The 15,598-nt window shown below is 43.2% G+C and overlaps 2 protein-coding genes across 3 annotated transcripts; both read right to left on the bottom strand.

Moving 5' to 3' along the window:
- Nucleotides 1–1,473: 1,473 nt before the first annotated feature.
- LOC104420296 lies at nucleotides 1,474–2,427 on the bottom strand. The gene is made up of 2 exons (XM_039302182.1): nucleotides 1,810–2,427; nucleotides 1,474–1,778 (listed from the first exon to the last, which is right to left on the bottom strand). The coding sequence occupies exons 1-2, from the start codon at nucleotides 2,250–2,252 to the stop codon at nucleotides 1,562–1,564; spliced, it is 660 nt and encodes a 219-aa protein (XP_039158116.1). The 5' UTR covers nucleotides 2,253–2,427; the 3' UTR covers nucleotides 1,474–1,561.
- Nucleotides 2,428–3,189: 762 nt separating this feature from the next.
- Nucleotides 3,190–7,273, bottom strand: LOC104418339 (receptor-like cytosolic serine/threonine-protein kinase RBK1). Of its 2 annotated transcripts, none has more exons than XM_010029662.3 (8): nucleotides 7,055–7,273; nucleotides 6,251–6,733; nucleotides 4,846–5,103; nucleotides 4,575–4,729; nucleotides 4,411–4,490; nucleotides 4,206–4,341; nucleotides 3,943–4,092; nucleotides 3,190–3,797 (listed from the first exon to the last, which is right to left on the bottom strand). In XM_010029662.3, the coding sequence occupies exons 1-8, from the start codon at nucleotides 7,098–7,100 to the stop codon at nucleotides 3,639–3,641; spliced, it is 1,467 nt and encodes a 488-aa protein (XP_010027964.1). In that variant the 5' UTR covers nucleotides 7,101–7,273; the 3' UTR covers nucleotides 3,190–3,638. The 2 variants fall into 2 exon arrangements, with proteins under 2 accessions (XP_010027964.1, XP_010027963.1); XM_010029661.3 differs by having other exon boundaries at nucleotides 6,251–6,739; nucleotides 7,055–7,272.
- Between the last annotated feature and the right edge of the window lie 8,325 nt (nucleotides 7,274–15,598).

Here is a 15,598-nt window from a genome sequence, read left to right on the forward strand (position 1 = left end):
TCTTATTAGTTGTGTTCTTTTAGAGTATAAATTTCCAAGTCCTAATTGTGTCGACATCACTGATGACTCTCCAACCGAGTCTGAATTGTCCAATTGTGATAATTAAGTTGCTCACATCCCTACGAACTTAAAAGATTTCATGAGTTGTGATTTCGACTACCCATTTAAGAGATATTATTTCCCAAAGTTCTTGGTAATTGCTATACGGTGACTCCCGCTGATAGTGTTTCGTGTTGAGATTTGTCAATTGTCGGCATAGATTTTGGGTCGAAAGAGCTTTGAGTTTTTTTAGTACCTGGAAAGAGTTTCTTTTTCTTTTTACTGTAAACTCACTTAAATCGGAGTTCAGTAGGTACATACCATAGGTGCCCAAATATGTTGTGCAATGCCGGCGTGCTACTCTATTTACTGTAGCAAGTTAGCTGTTTGTGCGGTTCTTTGTCAACCCTTAGCCCAAAAATAGCCTTGCTTAAGTGGTGTTCTATTTGGGGTTGGTGGGCTTGCTAGTTTGACTTTTGATTAAAGATTTGCGAGCAGCACGGCCTTTGATTAGTTGTTTGGCTAGCGGTGAGAATTGTTTATCTTTTCTATAATTTGTAAATTGATCTGTTGTACATCTATTATAGATTAAATTCATAAAAATGTGTTTCTGTTTAGAAAATATATGCATCACTCCCCTCAAGTTTTCAGCTAGTGTCAAATAGGACAAGGGCAATGTGAGAGGGATCTTTTGAGAGTTGGATTATGAATATAAGTTGAGATAAATGTAATGGAATTTGTTAGGGATTTAATTTCTTGATTATTAAAAATTTATATTCTATTTTATGGGATTTAGAACCCTAAAACTGTAACTAACTTGCTGTGCGGCAATATATTTTGATAGAATGTAAATGTTGACTTTGTACCTGAAGTTGCGTCCTGTAGATTTGAGGACCTTATTATATAGAGCATCCCACTCGAAGTCGAACGTATTTTATATATGATTAAGACAATTTGTGGATTTAATAATTTGAAGAAGCGTCCAAAATTTTATCAACATCGTCATGACGCGACGCTAGTTGTGCAACACTAATAGTGAAAAACGTAAAAGAAATATTCCGCCTATCTCTAATTTTATGGAACCCATACGATCCTTGTTAATCACTTGGAATTTTCATGTACAAACAATTCGATTGATAGCTACAACGGACCCGATCCATATGAATCTCGATCTAGGGCTCGGGTTCATACAAGAATTTGTTCGTGAAAAGGTCGTTTTGTGAGAAGATCGACACGACGGGCAGCTCTTGCTCTAGCTCGATTTTGCTCAAATTTGAGTGAAAAATCCCATCACCCCAATGATTTTTGGTGCAATAATTGTATCAACCATGCGAAAAAACAAACAAATTTGGTCGTTAACAGTATTTACTCATTTTGTAAATCTTCTCTGGCTCTCAAATTGGCTGATTACAAAAACCAATGCCTACCAAAAACTCCCAACTTTGCCATCATCTTATATATATCACAAGACGTGAAAAACAAGAAACCAAAAAAAAAAAAAAAAAAAAACTGAAAATAAAAATCAAGAAGGAGAGCCTAACCGGTCCAACCCGCGACGAGCCGGGTCGCACCCGGGCTCGATCCGCAGCGCCTCCTCGAACGCCGCCGCCGCCTCCGCCGCCAGCCCCTCCCGCTCGCAGCACTCCCCCAGCACCCGCCACGCCGCCGCCTCCCCGGGCCCCACCCTCACCGCCTCCCTCGCGTCCTCCACCGCCGACTCCGCCCTCCTCCGCCGCCCCCTCCTCCTCTCCCCCGCCCCCGCCCGCCGCCATCCCGAGCTTCAGCTCCGCCCTCCTCGCCAGCGCCTCCGCCCTCTCGCTCCCGGACAGCGACCGCGCCCGCGGCGCCGACAGCGCCGCGTCCAGCCACCGCAGCGCCGAGCTCCGCCGCCCGAGCGTGTCCAGCGCCAGGGCCTTGAGCACGTGCGGGGCCGCGTCCTTCGGGGCCTGCGAGATCGCGGCCTCGGCCTCGGCGAGGGCGGCCCGGGCGAGGGTCGGCGCCTGGGCGCGGTGGGCGTGGTGGGTCGGGGAGGACCGGGCCCGGGCCAGCAGGGCGGACGCGCGGAGCGAGTGGCGGCTGGGCTCGGCGGCGGCGGATCGGGTCTTGGTCCGGAGCTTGGGGGAGGGCGGGGCGGAGAGCCGCCGGACGGCGAAGACGAGCATGGCGAGGGAGGAGACGAGGATGGCGAATTGGAGGAGGAGGTCAGTGGGCATCGCTGCTTCCTCGTCTGCTGCGAAAATGGTCCAGAAAATTTCTCAAATTTCTCGAATCCCAATCGGAATTCGGACCATTCGATTTGAGGCAGGGGAGGGTTTTGGGGGCAATGGAATCGAACGTGGAAGATGCGACGTGTCCGTGCGCGCTTGCTGCGAAGTTTCCTGAGAATGGTCAGAGCCCAAAGAACAGAATTTTGTTGTTTTAGATTCAGTGTTTTAGGGCCCATTTACCAGGCTCATTTATAAAGTCCATATGCACCATGCATCGAAGTGTAGGGATAGTCGGTTCCCGAGCGATCCTATGGAATCGATGGATTTGCAAAAAATTGTGGCAGATTTCAAGTTTAAGACGCCACCGGACTGCCGCCACTGTGTTAACAGCCGCCGCCGAACGACACGAGGACGCATGAGAATACAAAACGGGGCAAGGCCTGGTGTGGTATTTAGGCAGGCTACAAAGGATGACAGGCTGCTGCAGAAGTAGAAATGAGCGAACTGCCTACGCAGGGCTTCACGATTGCGGATGGTTGAACGGATGGCTATTCACGAGGTTTGAATTTGAAATGGTCATTTGAGATCTCATAAACTATGAATTCGGCACTGGGAAAGTAATAGAATTGGGGGAAACGAATAAAAGCTAGTCTGTGATGCTCTAAGTTTTCATCTCCTTCCGATTCTTGTGTGTGGAAGCCAAGCAAATATTGTATTTCTCTGTAGAAGTCTGAGCGCTTTAATCGGGGAAGAGAGCATTAAGTGTATATGATTTGCTTGTATCTCTAGATGCAGAAGCACAAGGAGAAGTAACCATCTTCAGACGCGGTAACGTTTCAAGGATTAGAGCCTTGATTTAGGCTGCTAGAGCTGGAAGAGCAGAGTAGGCAAACGGACTAGGCTAAAGTAAACCACTGTGAATTTTTGTTCTGCATTTCTTCGATTCTTCAAACCCTTCATATTCTGTTGATAGATGGAAGATAATTGTTTCTGCATACACCCGATTGTTTCCACAACACCAATGCACGTTATGCAGGGTATCTGGCAATCTATACAAAAATGTTTCGAGTTTCCTTAGACAACTGGTTCACCCTCCTCTTAGGTTGTTTTCGTCTTAACCCATTTATCGCGGCGGACAAAAATCATGAAGTTAGGGCCATGGATTTAGCCTCGTGGAACCGTCACAAAGCTGCAAAGTGGCCATGCTTTGCGTCAACTGAAAGGGATGATAGTACAGAATACATACACTAATACATCACGCATCAATAGCATTATACTTTCTCCCTCAACATAAAAATGCAGATCATTGCATAGTTCCTCTTGAGACTTTGTCCCTTCCTTCAGACAGCAGGACATCACCAGCAGGAGCACCGGCGGGGAAACCGAGTGCGTTCACTCCAACACGAGCTGCATGTGGCGATTGAGGTCGTCAAGGTAGGTTGCGCAGCTGTAGTCCTCCGCATCGCAAGCGTTGAGGAGGAGCGTCCTACTCGAGACCGACGCATGTTTCCACTCCAAAGTTCCATCCTCACCCCTCAGAATCTTCACAACCTGCAGAGATTAGAGATCATAGGCGTTGCATCAGAACCACACAGTCCACCTCAAATTTCAAATTGGAGCTAAGGCAAAGGCGGTCGCGGCTGTAGTGATCCACAGGAGCAGCAATGGCGAAGGAAGACATGGAACAGGACAGTACCTGATTCATGCTCGGTCGCATCGTGGACAGATGGTGGATGCACATTGAAGCTGTTAATAATGCCCTCTTCATTTCAACTTCATCATATGCTTCTCCTAGTCGAGGATCGACCAAGTCTGTTATGTTATTTGCATCCAGGAGTGGCTTTGCCTGCACCAGAATCAATCAGAAAATCAAGATTATCATCAATACAGACCTCACTGAGCCCTTTTATTTGCTTCCTAATCCCTCAAGATGTGACAATCTCAGAGCATCGTCCGTACCCACATCACGAGGCTTTGTCGGCACGAATCAACAGCACGGCGACCTGTCATGAGCTCGAGCAACAGAACCCCAAAGGCAAAGACATCGGTCTTTTCGTCGACAATTCCGTGCATGAAGTATTCGGGAGCGAGGTACCTGAAAGACAAACGATCACATCAGTATCAGAACAAGTTCGTTCTGAACAAGGGCTTTCTGAGTACTAACCCGATTGTGCCTTCAATCGGAAAGATGACGTGATGAACCCATTTCTCCGGAAGCCACTTCGCTAACCCAAAATCAGAAATCTGCAGATCAAAGGATCGACATTTGCACATCCGGCTTATTCAAATACTGAGCGGATTAGAGGAGAATGACTGCGCAAGAGTTACCTGAGGCTCGTAGTCTTCGTTTAGTAATATGTTTGAGGCTTTGATGTCTCGGTGAATGATGCGCCTCGGGCAATGGTGGTGGAGATACTGCAGTCCTTCCGCAACGCCGACCGCTATTTTGAACCTGGTCGTCCAATCCACAACCCCCGTCGAACCTGCAACAATGATCACCCAAAAAAAGAGTCACAATCTAATGCAATTGTATCAGCCTTTGCAAGAAAGAACACACTAAACCACCGAATACGAAGGTAGATTAGAGTTTCAACATCACCATGCAGAAGTGAAGCGAGGCTGCCATTCGGAGAGAACCGGAGGACAAAGTACAATCCGCCCTCAATGCCGAACCCGAGCAGCCGCGCCGTGTTCGGATGATTGACGTGCGCCACGATACCGAGCTCCGACAGGAAGTCGCCAATCCTATCCACTTCGTCCTTCTCCTTTTTCCCCAGCCTCTTCACGGCCACCGTTTGCCCGTCCGGGAGGCGACCTCTGTACACCTCCGCGTGCCCGCCTTTCCCAATCAAATTCTCTACAAACCCACCACGAAAAAGTCGCACACCCATTCAGTCAGGCAGGCGAACAGAACAGACAAGAACTCTTGACAGCACACGAGAACAAAGTGTTTTTGAGCTTTATTCCAACTCTGTCTGTCGATCATTGAGTGACTTATACATCGAGCTACTCGAATGTGTCCATCTTTTCGATATCCTGATGTTCAGATTACGCATTTCTCGTAGAAAATTCGGCTTACAGGCGTGCGAAATGCGAAGAAACAGGAGCATCCCATGACAGATATTTTCCAGGTCCAATTGAAACTGTAAACTAAGCAGGCATGGCCGGAACGACAAACGATCTCGAACTAAGCAGAAAGGGAGGAACATTTTCTCTTTGTCTACATGTCGTTATGTCGTTTAGCTGACTTTTCTTCGCCTGAATCGCGCTCTTTTCAAAATGTCAAAGTCAAAGTCGAAGAGAATGCGCACTCTAGCCCCTTAATAAATAATGATTCTTTCACACCCACCCTGTTTTTTCCCAAACCGATTTAATTATGAATTGCCCCAAGATTTACTAAACAATGAAACAAAAATTATTTACGATTTTCGATATATTCTCTCCGTTAGGACTGTCTCCATCTTCGATCAGCGACGTCATTTGCAATTCTTAATGTTCACCAAATATCACGTGATTGACGGAATTTTAATGGAGTTGACCTAGGTTTCTCCAATCATTCGTGGTCCTGGGAGAGGGGGGCGGGAAATTGAATTTTTACTTTTGTTTTATTTTTAAAAAATCCACGTGGCACCCTTTTGGCACCGTATCCGTACCTAGCTTTGGGCACGCTCGTGAGGGAAAGAATAATCATAATTTCAAGCATGCTCTAGTGACAAGGAAAAGCAAAGAACAATCAAATGCCCAAGCAAGAGGCCGCCGTTCGCTCCGTAATTTGCGGCGGCCAACGGATTTTGCCTTTTTTAAAAAAAAAAAAGAAATTAATTCAGTAATTTTTAAAATGATTTTTCGTATGAAAAATTTGATGATTTCTTACTAAATACAGATTTAATATATATGAATTTAATGCTCAAATAAATAAAAAATGGGTTTGGTTTTCTTTTTTTTTTTTTTTTTTTTGGTGGGAGAAAAAATGGGGTCGGTTCAGTTCAGACGAGCATTTTTACCAGGGCTGAAATCGTCAGTGGCGGCGGCGAGTTCCGAGTAGTCGAAGTTCCTCCACGACGGCTTTCGCGTCCTCGGCACGCCGGCGGCGGCGGCGGCGGCCGCTCCACCCTCGTCGTCGGCGCTCCGGATCCTCGCCAACCTCTTGGCCTCCCGCTTCGAGACGCGGCCGTGCCCCGCCACTACAGGCGGCGGCGGCGGCGACGACCACCTCGTAGATTTCATCTGCCGCAACGTGTCCATCACCTTCTTCCAGTTCGACGACGACGACGACGACGACCCGCGGCCCTGATTCTCTCGCGGGGACAAGCTGCAGGTGCTGCTGACGCTGTGGTCGGACTCTGAACCCGCGATGGGGATCTCCAGCACTCCTCTCGGCGACAACGACGACGCCGCTCGGCCTTCTTCTTCTTCCTCTTCCGCGCTGTTGTCTGCTTTCCTCACATGCCTTTTCGACCTTCCCCGCGCGTTTCCTCGGGTCCCTTCTGTTCCTACGACGACGAGACACAAAGTAAATCGGAGCGTCAATTTAGCCGTTCAGCACTCTGTTTTCAGCCCTCTGTTCCGTCGCCACGGCAGAAAACAGAGCCTCTGAAACGGGCGGATGGGTCTCTCGCGTTTCAACGCATTTTAACCGCTGCGAGAACACGAACAGTCTACAGCTCGAGGGAAGGCAGAGAGGCACATGCATTCCCCCGAAAAGGAAAAGGAAACCGGAACGATCGATTGCGGAAATCAAAGAAAAAGAGGCCCCCCTTACGGAAAAAAAAAACATCGACCCTTTAATGCTGTCCTAAAAATCGAACCTTTAATCATGCGCCCAAGTTTTTTTTCACCTTCCTCGTGCGTCATGTCGCCTTTCCGGAGATGGGAAAAAGCTTTCTCCTCAAATGGGACAAGAATTGTACAGGCGGGGCTGAGATGCCTGAACGACAGAGCTCTCTTCAGCTTTTCTTCAAATGAAGTTCTGTAGAGAGAGAAAGAGAGAGAGAGAGAGAGAGAGAGAGAGAGAGCTGGCCAGCTTTCTTTCTCTCGCTCCGCTTTGTATTTATTTCGGTTCCACCGGAAGGGGCGAGGTAGCACAAAGGACGGAGGATACTGCCTGAATTATATAATCCGAACCGTCGATTTATGTTAGTTTCGTCCTGTCGGGAATGATCGACGGTCCGGATGGATCTGGGACCTCATAATAATATGACATTTTAGTCGTTACCCTGGTCTGAAGGAAAGAAAATGGGTGAAGAATGCAATTCCCCCACGTTCGGGAAATGAAAATTAAAAAATTCGACCGAGTCGACAGAGAAGTGAGATTAAGAAAGTAAAATCTTGATCTATACGTGTATAAATTATTATTGATGGGTTGCGTCGTTAATTGACTAAGGAGAAAGCATTAGAATTCTGCTGATGGGGGGGGGTTTTGGTCACAAGTCATGAGAGATATCGTTGACACTTTACAATTCCAAAGTGCAGAAGAGAAAAGTCTAGAAGAGAATCAGAGGCTTGACCAAAACGTGCATTGGAGGCTTGATTTCTCCTAAATTACATGGTGGTAAGTATAAATAAGTGCTTGTGCCAAAAAAATCCTCCCTAATGGAGAGATAGTTGGAGAGGTGACAAAACCCTATACTTTTTGTTAAAAAACCAATAAACCGGAAAATGATGGATTGTTTTGTGAAAGAATTTTTGGTCTTATAAAAAGTGGAATTTGTGCTTGTGGAAATTATCGAGTAATCAGAGATGAAAAAAGGACCCGAAATTAGTCAATACAATTTGGAAGTCTCTGCAAGAGCTTTTCAATGGTGTTTAGCTCTCCCAAATCCGGGAGAAACTTCCACATTATCATTGTTATATTCCCACTCTAAGCTCATGACCCAATGTACATATTTCTTACTTCAACCTGTTCACCCCGCCTTTAATTTTGGAAAGCTGCAATGTTACCCGTGATCCATGTACTTTTATCCTAAATCAAAGTTGTCCTTCTACTTTATTTTTTTGTCTGTAGCATTCAAATATGTTTTAAAAGGTATCGCAAATCGTTTCTAGACCACTCCGGTAATGGAGTTTCCTAATTTTATGATAAGGCCATTAAGATTTTTTTTTTATTTGATTTTTTTTCTTTTTTCAAAATGCTCTTCTTATTTTTCTTCTTCTTCATTTGTAAAAATCTTCTGCTTAAAATCTTAAGATACCCTGGTACCAAAGCAAAATCTAATCACTCATTCATGAGATTCGCCAACTCCAAATCATGTGACCATGGTGGCAACAAGCGCTAGATTTATTGAGCTCCAAGTCCAGTGGCCATGTTGGTAAGTTCGGAGTTTAAGCTGTTGAGGTATGGTGTGAGTTGTGGTGGAAAAAGTCTCATATCGGAGAACTGGTATGGTTTGGAATAGTTAATATATTTGAATTGATCCATATTCATTGATTTAAATTTTTAAGTAAAAGTATATCCGACCAAATATATTGATAAGTTTAGAATTGGGTTCTCCCTTGATGATCTCTCTTCTGTGCGCAACCATGAGCTTGAAATCTACAAGCTTCACACCTCACAACCACGATGGACAAGAGCTCAATATTAGGATTGATCAGTTCCTTGTCCGGTCCGGTTCCCAAATTCTAGGACTGGGAACCGGACCGTGGTCCGGTTTGGTGGAACTCATAAACTTACTGTTTTTGGCCAAAAATAAAATGAAAAATGGGAGAAATTGGGAGGAATTATGGTTTGTTTCTTAAGAAATTAAAAAAAAAAATTATATATATATAAACTTAACCGGTTGGTTCGGTTCCCACCTTGGAACCGAGAACCAAACAGATCGGCTACCGGCTCCAAAAGCGGGAACCGGGAACTGGAATGCCCTCCTTGGGAACCGCCCAAAACTGGCCGGTCCGATCCTATTCGAGTGATTCCCGGTTCAGGCGGTTCCTGCTACACACCCCTACTCAATATCCATCCTTCTCGAGATCCCATCTCTCTCTCTGTCAATTTTGTTTTTCTTTAGCTTTCTAGTTGCCTAATATGAATCCTATTTGGCACCACATATGTTAAGCGAATCATAGCATACTTTAACGTTCAACTCAAGAATTCAAGGGTCAATATCAGCAAAAATTGACCGGTAAGAGAATAAGTATGACCAAATGCATCACAATCATTCCTAGATTAGCTTGAAATGCGTATGAGGTGGAATCTACTTCAATGATGCAGTAAATACATTCACAGATGTTAAGCTTTGTCATTACAGCGAAAATTCATGTAACCAAATTTTTAACTTCATTCTTAATCAGCTCATTCAATTTAAAATAAGACACTAGAAATTATGAAGAGTGATGGCACGATTTAAAGTAGGGATAATGCCACCGGTCTTCTTTTTACTTTTGCCCGAAATTGAAAAATGCCCCTCTAATTTTTGGTTCAAAATCATTATTATATATGTGTTAAAAATGTTCCACATTCCCTCCTTCCGCAAATTTTTGCCGTTGCAATTTGCAGTTAATCTTTGTTGACATGGATTGTCGAATTACTAATATGAATGTTGCAGTACACACTAATGGGGAGAATTATCAAAAAAAGTCCTAAACCTTTTTTTGTCCAATTTAGTCCTAAACATTTTATAATTGTGTCAATTTAGTCCATTTGGCCAAAATTAGCCGGTCGACGCTAACGTGGACGCCAGCGGGGACAGCCGGCCGACGAGGTAATTTTTTAATATATATATTTTTTATTTTTTTCGAATTTTTAAATATTTTTTTTAAATTTAAAATTGTTTTTTTTTTTTTTTTTTTTGCTTCTCCCTCTTTTGGCCGGCCAGCCAAAGGTGAGGGCCAGGGGGGTGAGCCTCGCCGGTCGCCATCATCGGGTGAGGCCGAGCTTCGCCATATTCGGCGAGCTCGGCCCTCGCCGGCCACTGGCAAGGGTGAGGCCCCACCTCGCTGCGTGGTGTAGTCGAGGAACCCGCGGAGGAGCTTGATCTTGTCCTTGTCGGTCCAGAGGCGTTGGAACAGGGTTTTGGCGACGGTCATGGCCGTGGAGGGCCGCTTGAGCTCAGAGGGGGAGATCGTGCCGACAATCGAGGGGATGGGGGAGGCGCCGGAGCGGCGAGGGCATCGATGGCGATGGCGGCCTCGCCAGCCACTAGGCGAGGTCGACCCTCGCCCTCACCAGTGGTCAGCGAGGCAGCTGTCGCTAGATCTAGCGAGGCTCGGCCTCGCCCAGCCATGGTGAGGTCGAGCCTCGCCAAATCTGGCAATGGCCACCTTGCCGTCGCTGGCCGAGGCTCGCCTTCGCCAGTGGCCGGCGGGGCGAGCCTCGCTAGTGGCCGGTGAGGCTGACCTCGCCGGCCCTCATCTCTGGCCGGCGTCGCCGGCTAGAGGAAGGAGAAGAAGGCAAAAAAAAAAAAAAATTATTTTAAAAAAAAAAAAATTAAAAATTCGAAAAAATAAAAAAATATATATTAAAAAATTACTTCGCCAGCTGGCTATCCCCGCCGGTGTCCACATCAGCACCGATCGGCCAATTTTGGCCGGATGGATTGAATATCCAGCCAAAATTGGCACAATTATAAAAGATTTAGGACTAAATTGAACAAAAAAAAAATTTAGGACTGAATTGGTACAATTGTAACAGGTTTAGGACTTTTTTGGTAATTCTCCCCACGTAATGTTATGATTTGCTAAAAACTATTATGTCAAGCAAAAGAAACAGTAACATAATTAATTGAGAGATAGAGAACCGGCCCACAAAGAAACAATATATTGCTACAATGGCCTCTTGAGTTCGAGGATTGTGACCGTTGCCATGGCAGCTAGAGTCACCAAAGCCACTCGAGCTCAAAGCTCGCGACCATGGCAGTTCGAGATCGAAGCTTGTGGCTGCCATACCCAAATCTGGCTTTGAAGCTCGCAGCCATGGTCATTGGCCATTTGAGCTGGAAGGTTGCAACTGAAGCTCATGATCGCCATGGCCACTCAAACTCTAAGCTTCAAGCTCATGGCACCCATGACTACTCAAGCTGGATGGCCGTGACCACCGTGACTTCTTGAGCTCGAAGCTCATGACCATGAATGAGCTCGAGCCGCCATGGTGGTGAATCTAAAAGTCTTAGAACTCGAGCACCAGGGAAGCTTAAGTTTTTGAGCTGCGGCTACGACCGTGGAGGGTGGCCGTGAATGAGAATTTACTACTTGGATTAGTAGGGTTTGAGGAAGAAAAAGAAGACGAACTACGACCGGACGACTGGTGGAGGGAAATAGGAAAATAAAAAGAAAAGGAAAGAAAATAAAATGAGACAAAGAAAAAAAGAGGAAAAAGTAAAAATTTAAAAAATTTGATAATATTGCAAAAAATTGTTCATGCTAGTATCAATCGTGTCATATAGAACATCGGACACTAATTAAACCAACATTGTCAGTGATTTATGACCAAAACACTACATTGATAAAATTTTAAAAAGTTTATAATTAAATTAACCATCATATAATTAAAACTTCTAAGACACTGGTTGCACTAAGAACCATTTAACAATGTAGAAATTAGTTATTTCCCCAAAATTTTCATTTGGCACCATCTTTGAAATTATGGGCAAAATGTCTAATGTTTTTCGTGGGCCAACAAGATTAGCGTAATTGAGAAATTAAGCAAGTCGAGAGCGGTCCTTGTTAGTGGGTGAACTAAAACCTGCTTCTTATCTAAGCCCGCCAACCGTTGCCGATGTCGCTTCAATTCAGTTAGAAGGGAGTACTTAACTAAATTCTGCTCTTTCAAGTCCCTCTCACTATAGGACCCAACCCTCCTAACCGTCCTATGTCAACTTAGACAACTCTAATGAAACCGACATTAGGTGAAAAAACAATGTCGCTTTATCAAGACAAGATAGGATTAGTTAAGATTTCGCGTGAGGCTTATCCAACATATAAAAGTTAGTGTTTTTTAGTGCATGAACATTAACTCCATATTTAGTACGTAGATAGAGAGAAAGATAAATAAAAGGAAAATATGCATTACGAGACAGAGAGAGAGAGAGAAAGGAATTCATCAATTTACTTAGAGAGAGAGAGAGAGAGAGAGAGAGAGAGAGAGAGAGAGAGAGAAATTAAGCTATGATTAATTAGATTTTGGTGAGGCATATTCATGCATCAGAGCTAGTATTTGTTAGTGCATGTGCATTAAATCCGTATTTAGTACTTAGGTCGAGAGAAAGACAAATAAGGAAGATGCCCATTACAAGAAAGAGATATTTAGTTAGATAGGCTTATCCATGTAGAAGAGTTGGTGTTTATTAGTGTATGTGCATTGAAACTCTATTCGTTTCATGAAAAAAAAAAAAAATTTAGGAAATTTTTTTTTGGATTTTTCGACGTCAATTTGCAGAAAATAACTTCATTGGTGAAAACATTTTCCACGAAGGGAAAAAAGTTTTATAATATAGAGGAAAATTTTTTCCGCTTTTCAAATAAGCAAATATATTTTCTTCACTTACTCTTATCTCACACCCCTACTAGCCCCCATTTCTTTTTCTTTTTTTTTCCAATTCACATTTTTTTATTATTTTTCTTTGTCTTTCTTTCTTTTTGCTTTCCCTCTTGCTCAGTCGGTTGCCGGCCATGACGACGGCTGATGATTAGCCACAAGAGAGGCCCAAGGCTAATGAACTCAAGCTCGCCTTTGGCCAGTGTTGGCCATTGCCATGGCTGGTGATAGGCTAAAGAAGAAAGAGGAAAATAAAAGATAAAAGGAAAAAAAGAAAAAGAAAAAATAGAAAGAAAACAAAAATATTAGAAATAATAAAAAAAGAAAATAAAAAGTTTATTAAAATGAGTGCATGAAGGAAAATCAAATTGAATTTTCCATAATGAATGCCATGAAATGGCTTGATTTCAAGTTTCAACATCGAAAAATATTATCATTTTATTAAAAAATGGCTTATTGAAAAATATTTTTCAAAAATGCCACATTTTTCGTGAAACGAACGGAACTTAAATCCATATGTATTGTCTTTAGATGAAAGACAAATAAAATGAAGATATGCATTATGAAAAAGAGGGAGTTATTTAAATTTCTTGTGAGGATTATCTATGTATAAGAGTTGGTGTTTTCTAGTGCATGTGCATTTAATCCATATTTAGTACTTAGATAGAGAGAGACAAATGAAATGAGGATATGCATTACGAGAAAGTGAAATAATGGAACGTATCAATTTACTTTAGAGAGAAAGAGAGAGAGAGACCAATTGATTAAGATTGGATTAGTTAAATTTTACGTCCAAATTTTACGTTAGGCTCATCCATGTATAAGAGTTGGTGCATGTGCATTAAATCCATATTTAATTCTTAGATCGAGAGAAAGACAAATGAAAGGAAGATAAGCGTTACAAGAAAGAGAGAGATAATGGAATCAATCGATTTTTTTTTTTTGGGTCATACAATCGATTTAGTTTAGAGAGAGAGAGAGAGAGAGAGAGAGAGAAAGAGAGAGAGAGTATTTAACAATGTCGAAAATTACTATAATGGCCTTCATGTTGAGTGGTGAAAAGCTCCTATCAATGGAATTTCTTAAGCCGGATTTGCTGGCAAAGCGACAGCTGGTGGGTGCATATATTTTTTATCCATTTTGTATGATTGCTAATGAATGTCTTAAAGACACATGTTAATTACCCATTAAAATTAGTCTTCAACTTCCAGTCTATTGTCTTTTACCAAAGGGAGCGACTGGAGTACTCCTGTAAGTTACAGGAACTTAAACAAAATACCACTCCCTAACCCCCCTCTCTCCTTTTATCCGTGGCATTGACAAGGCAGTGCAATTGGCCCCAACCAATATGCCGCCACCATCACGCCACCTCCCGTCGGCGTCGGCGCTTCTTGCGCCACTGTCGGGGCCGATCGTTACGTTACAGTCTTGTCCTCTCCCTCCCCTCTATTTGTCAAGCACGGTGGTTGTGACCTTGCAATTGCCAAGGTTGCGATCACCTTGGTGCCCCCCTAACCTCGGGCAATGTCGGTCCCTCTCTTCCTTTGTCCTCATTGAGGACATACAGGACGACTTGGTGGGGTTGCAACCTCATAGACATTAAGTGAGGAATTTGTAGGGATTTGACCCAAACGGTAACTCAGTGAGATCTTACCATGTGGTGATCTTGTCGTATGGAGGTTGGCAAATGACGTGCCACCACGTGTCACGAGGAGAAGAGCCTATTGACAGGTGGCCGCTTATCAAAAGGACACGAGTCAGCATTTAGCCTACTAAATAAGGTTTGAGTTACATCTCGCGAGACCCTTCCTAGTGAGCCCCATTCCAAGACCGCCAAGCCAATCTCTCTAAATAATCCCACAAAAGATTAAAAAAAAAAATATCTAAGATTGTACCACTACTTTGAAGTTATCATTATTTAGACCGTTGTTTCATGAAATATACCTACAATAATTATATGGGTATGAGCCCTTATTAGTATATTCGAAAAATCATGAAGTTGAATGTTATATGTATATATCTATCTTTCTTCATAAATTTCAAGTATCATATAACGATGAATTTATACAACTACATTTTGCTCCCCGAATCCTTTAAATTTTAAAGGTTGCCATGCATGAAAAAAATAGTTTGCAATATTGTCATGATTGTCACCTTTAACAATATAAAAGTAAATCAAAATACAACGAAAATTAATCAGACAAAATGACCTTTGCAACAGTCAAACAAAATTATATGCATTAAGCATTTGATAAAATCAAGATCATGGTAAAAACAAGGCTATCAACAATGCAAAATAATGCTTCAACATGGGCAACTTGAAGTGAAAATCTAACTCCATGGAAATTTAGCAAGGCACAAATTGTGGTTCAATGGAGTTAGCAGGACCACGGATTGTCCCGTTTCTCAGCTATTTGTCCCTTCCAAGTCAATAATTTTTTTTTTCCACCCTTCCAACTTTGAATCAACTCTTACTAAAATCCAAGCAGAAGCACCCCAATCCAGGGGAATTCCCAATTACTTTTCAGACTCTCATCTCGGGTTCCCTTAGCTCTTCTGCCATAATATGCTTTATATTCATAGGACAATACTTACTACAGAAAATTCCCGACTGATTCAAATTGATATGTTTTCTTGAAGCATAACAATATTGGTTATGGATCTCAGCCGACTGTCTGCATTCTCCGATTGTTCCATCAAGAGTCGTCGGCGAAGAGGAGGTGACAAGGAATGGCTAAATTTTATCCCCGACAACAACCAACTTCAATTGCAAATTCTACAAGAGTAGACAGAACAATAACCACCAAAATGACTGGATAGGTTGATAATGGATAACCTTTTCAAAGGGTCCCGTGAAGGTTTGAAATATTGCAAAGACCATTTGATT

This window comes from Eucalyptus grandis, chromosome 9 (genome assembly GCF_016545825.1).
Source record: "Eucalyptus grandis isolate ANBG69807.140 chromosome 9, ASM1654582v1, whole genome shotgun sequence".
NCBI lineage: Eukaryota > Viridiplantae > Streptophyta > Magnoliopsida > Myrtales > Myrtaceae > Eucalyptus > Eucalyptus grandis.

Excerpts from the sequence above, each read along its gene's own strand:
- LOC104420296 (XM_039302182.1), bottom strand. The coding sequence starts at position 2,252 with ATGCCCACTGACCTCCTCCTCCAATTCGCCATCCTCGTCTCCTCCCTC. Across the intron at positions 1,779-1,809 it reads GCGGAGCTGAAGCTCGGGAT|GGGGCGGCGGAGGAGGGCGG; the intron begins GGCGGCGGGCGG and ends GGAGAGGAGGAG.
- LOC104418339 (XM_010029661.3), bottom strand. The coding sequence starts at position 7,100 with ATGACGCACGAGGAAGGTGAAAAAAAACTTGGGCGCATGATTAAAG. Across the intron at positions 4,342-4,410 it reads CCGATTGAAGGCACAATCGG|GTACCTCGCTCCCGAATACT; the intron begins GTTAGTACTCAG and ends TTTGTCTTTCAG. Across the intron at positions 4,093-4,205 it reads GACAAAGCCTCGTGATGTGG|GCAAAGCCACTCCTGGATGC; the intron begins GTACGGACGATG and ends ATTCTGGTGCAG.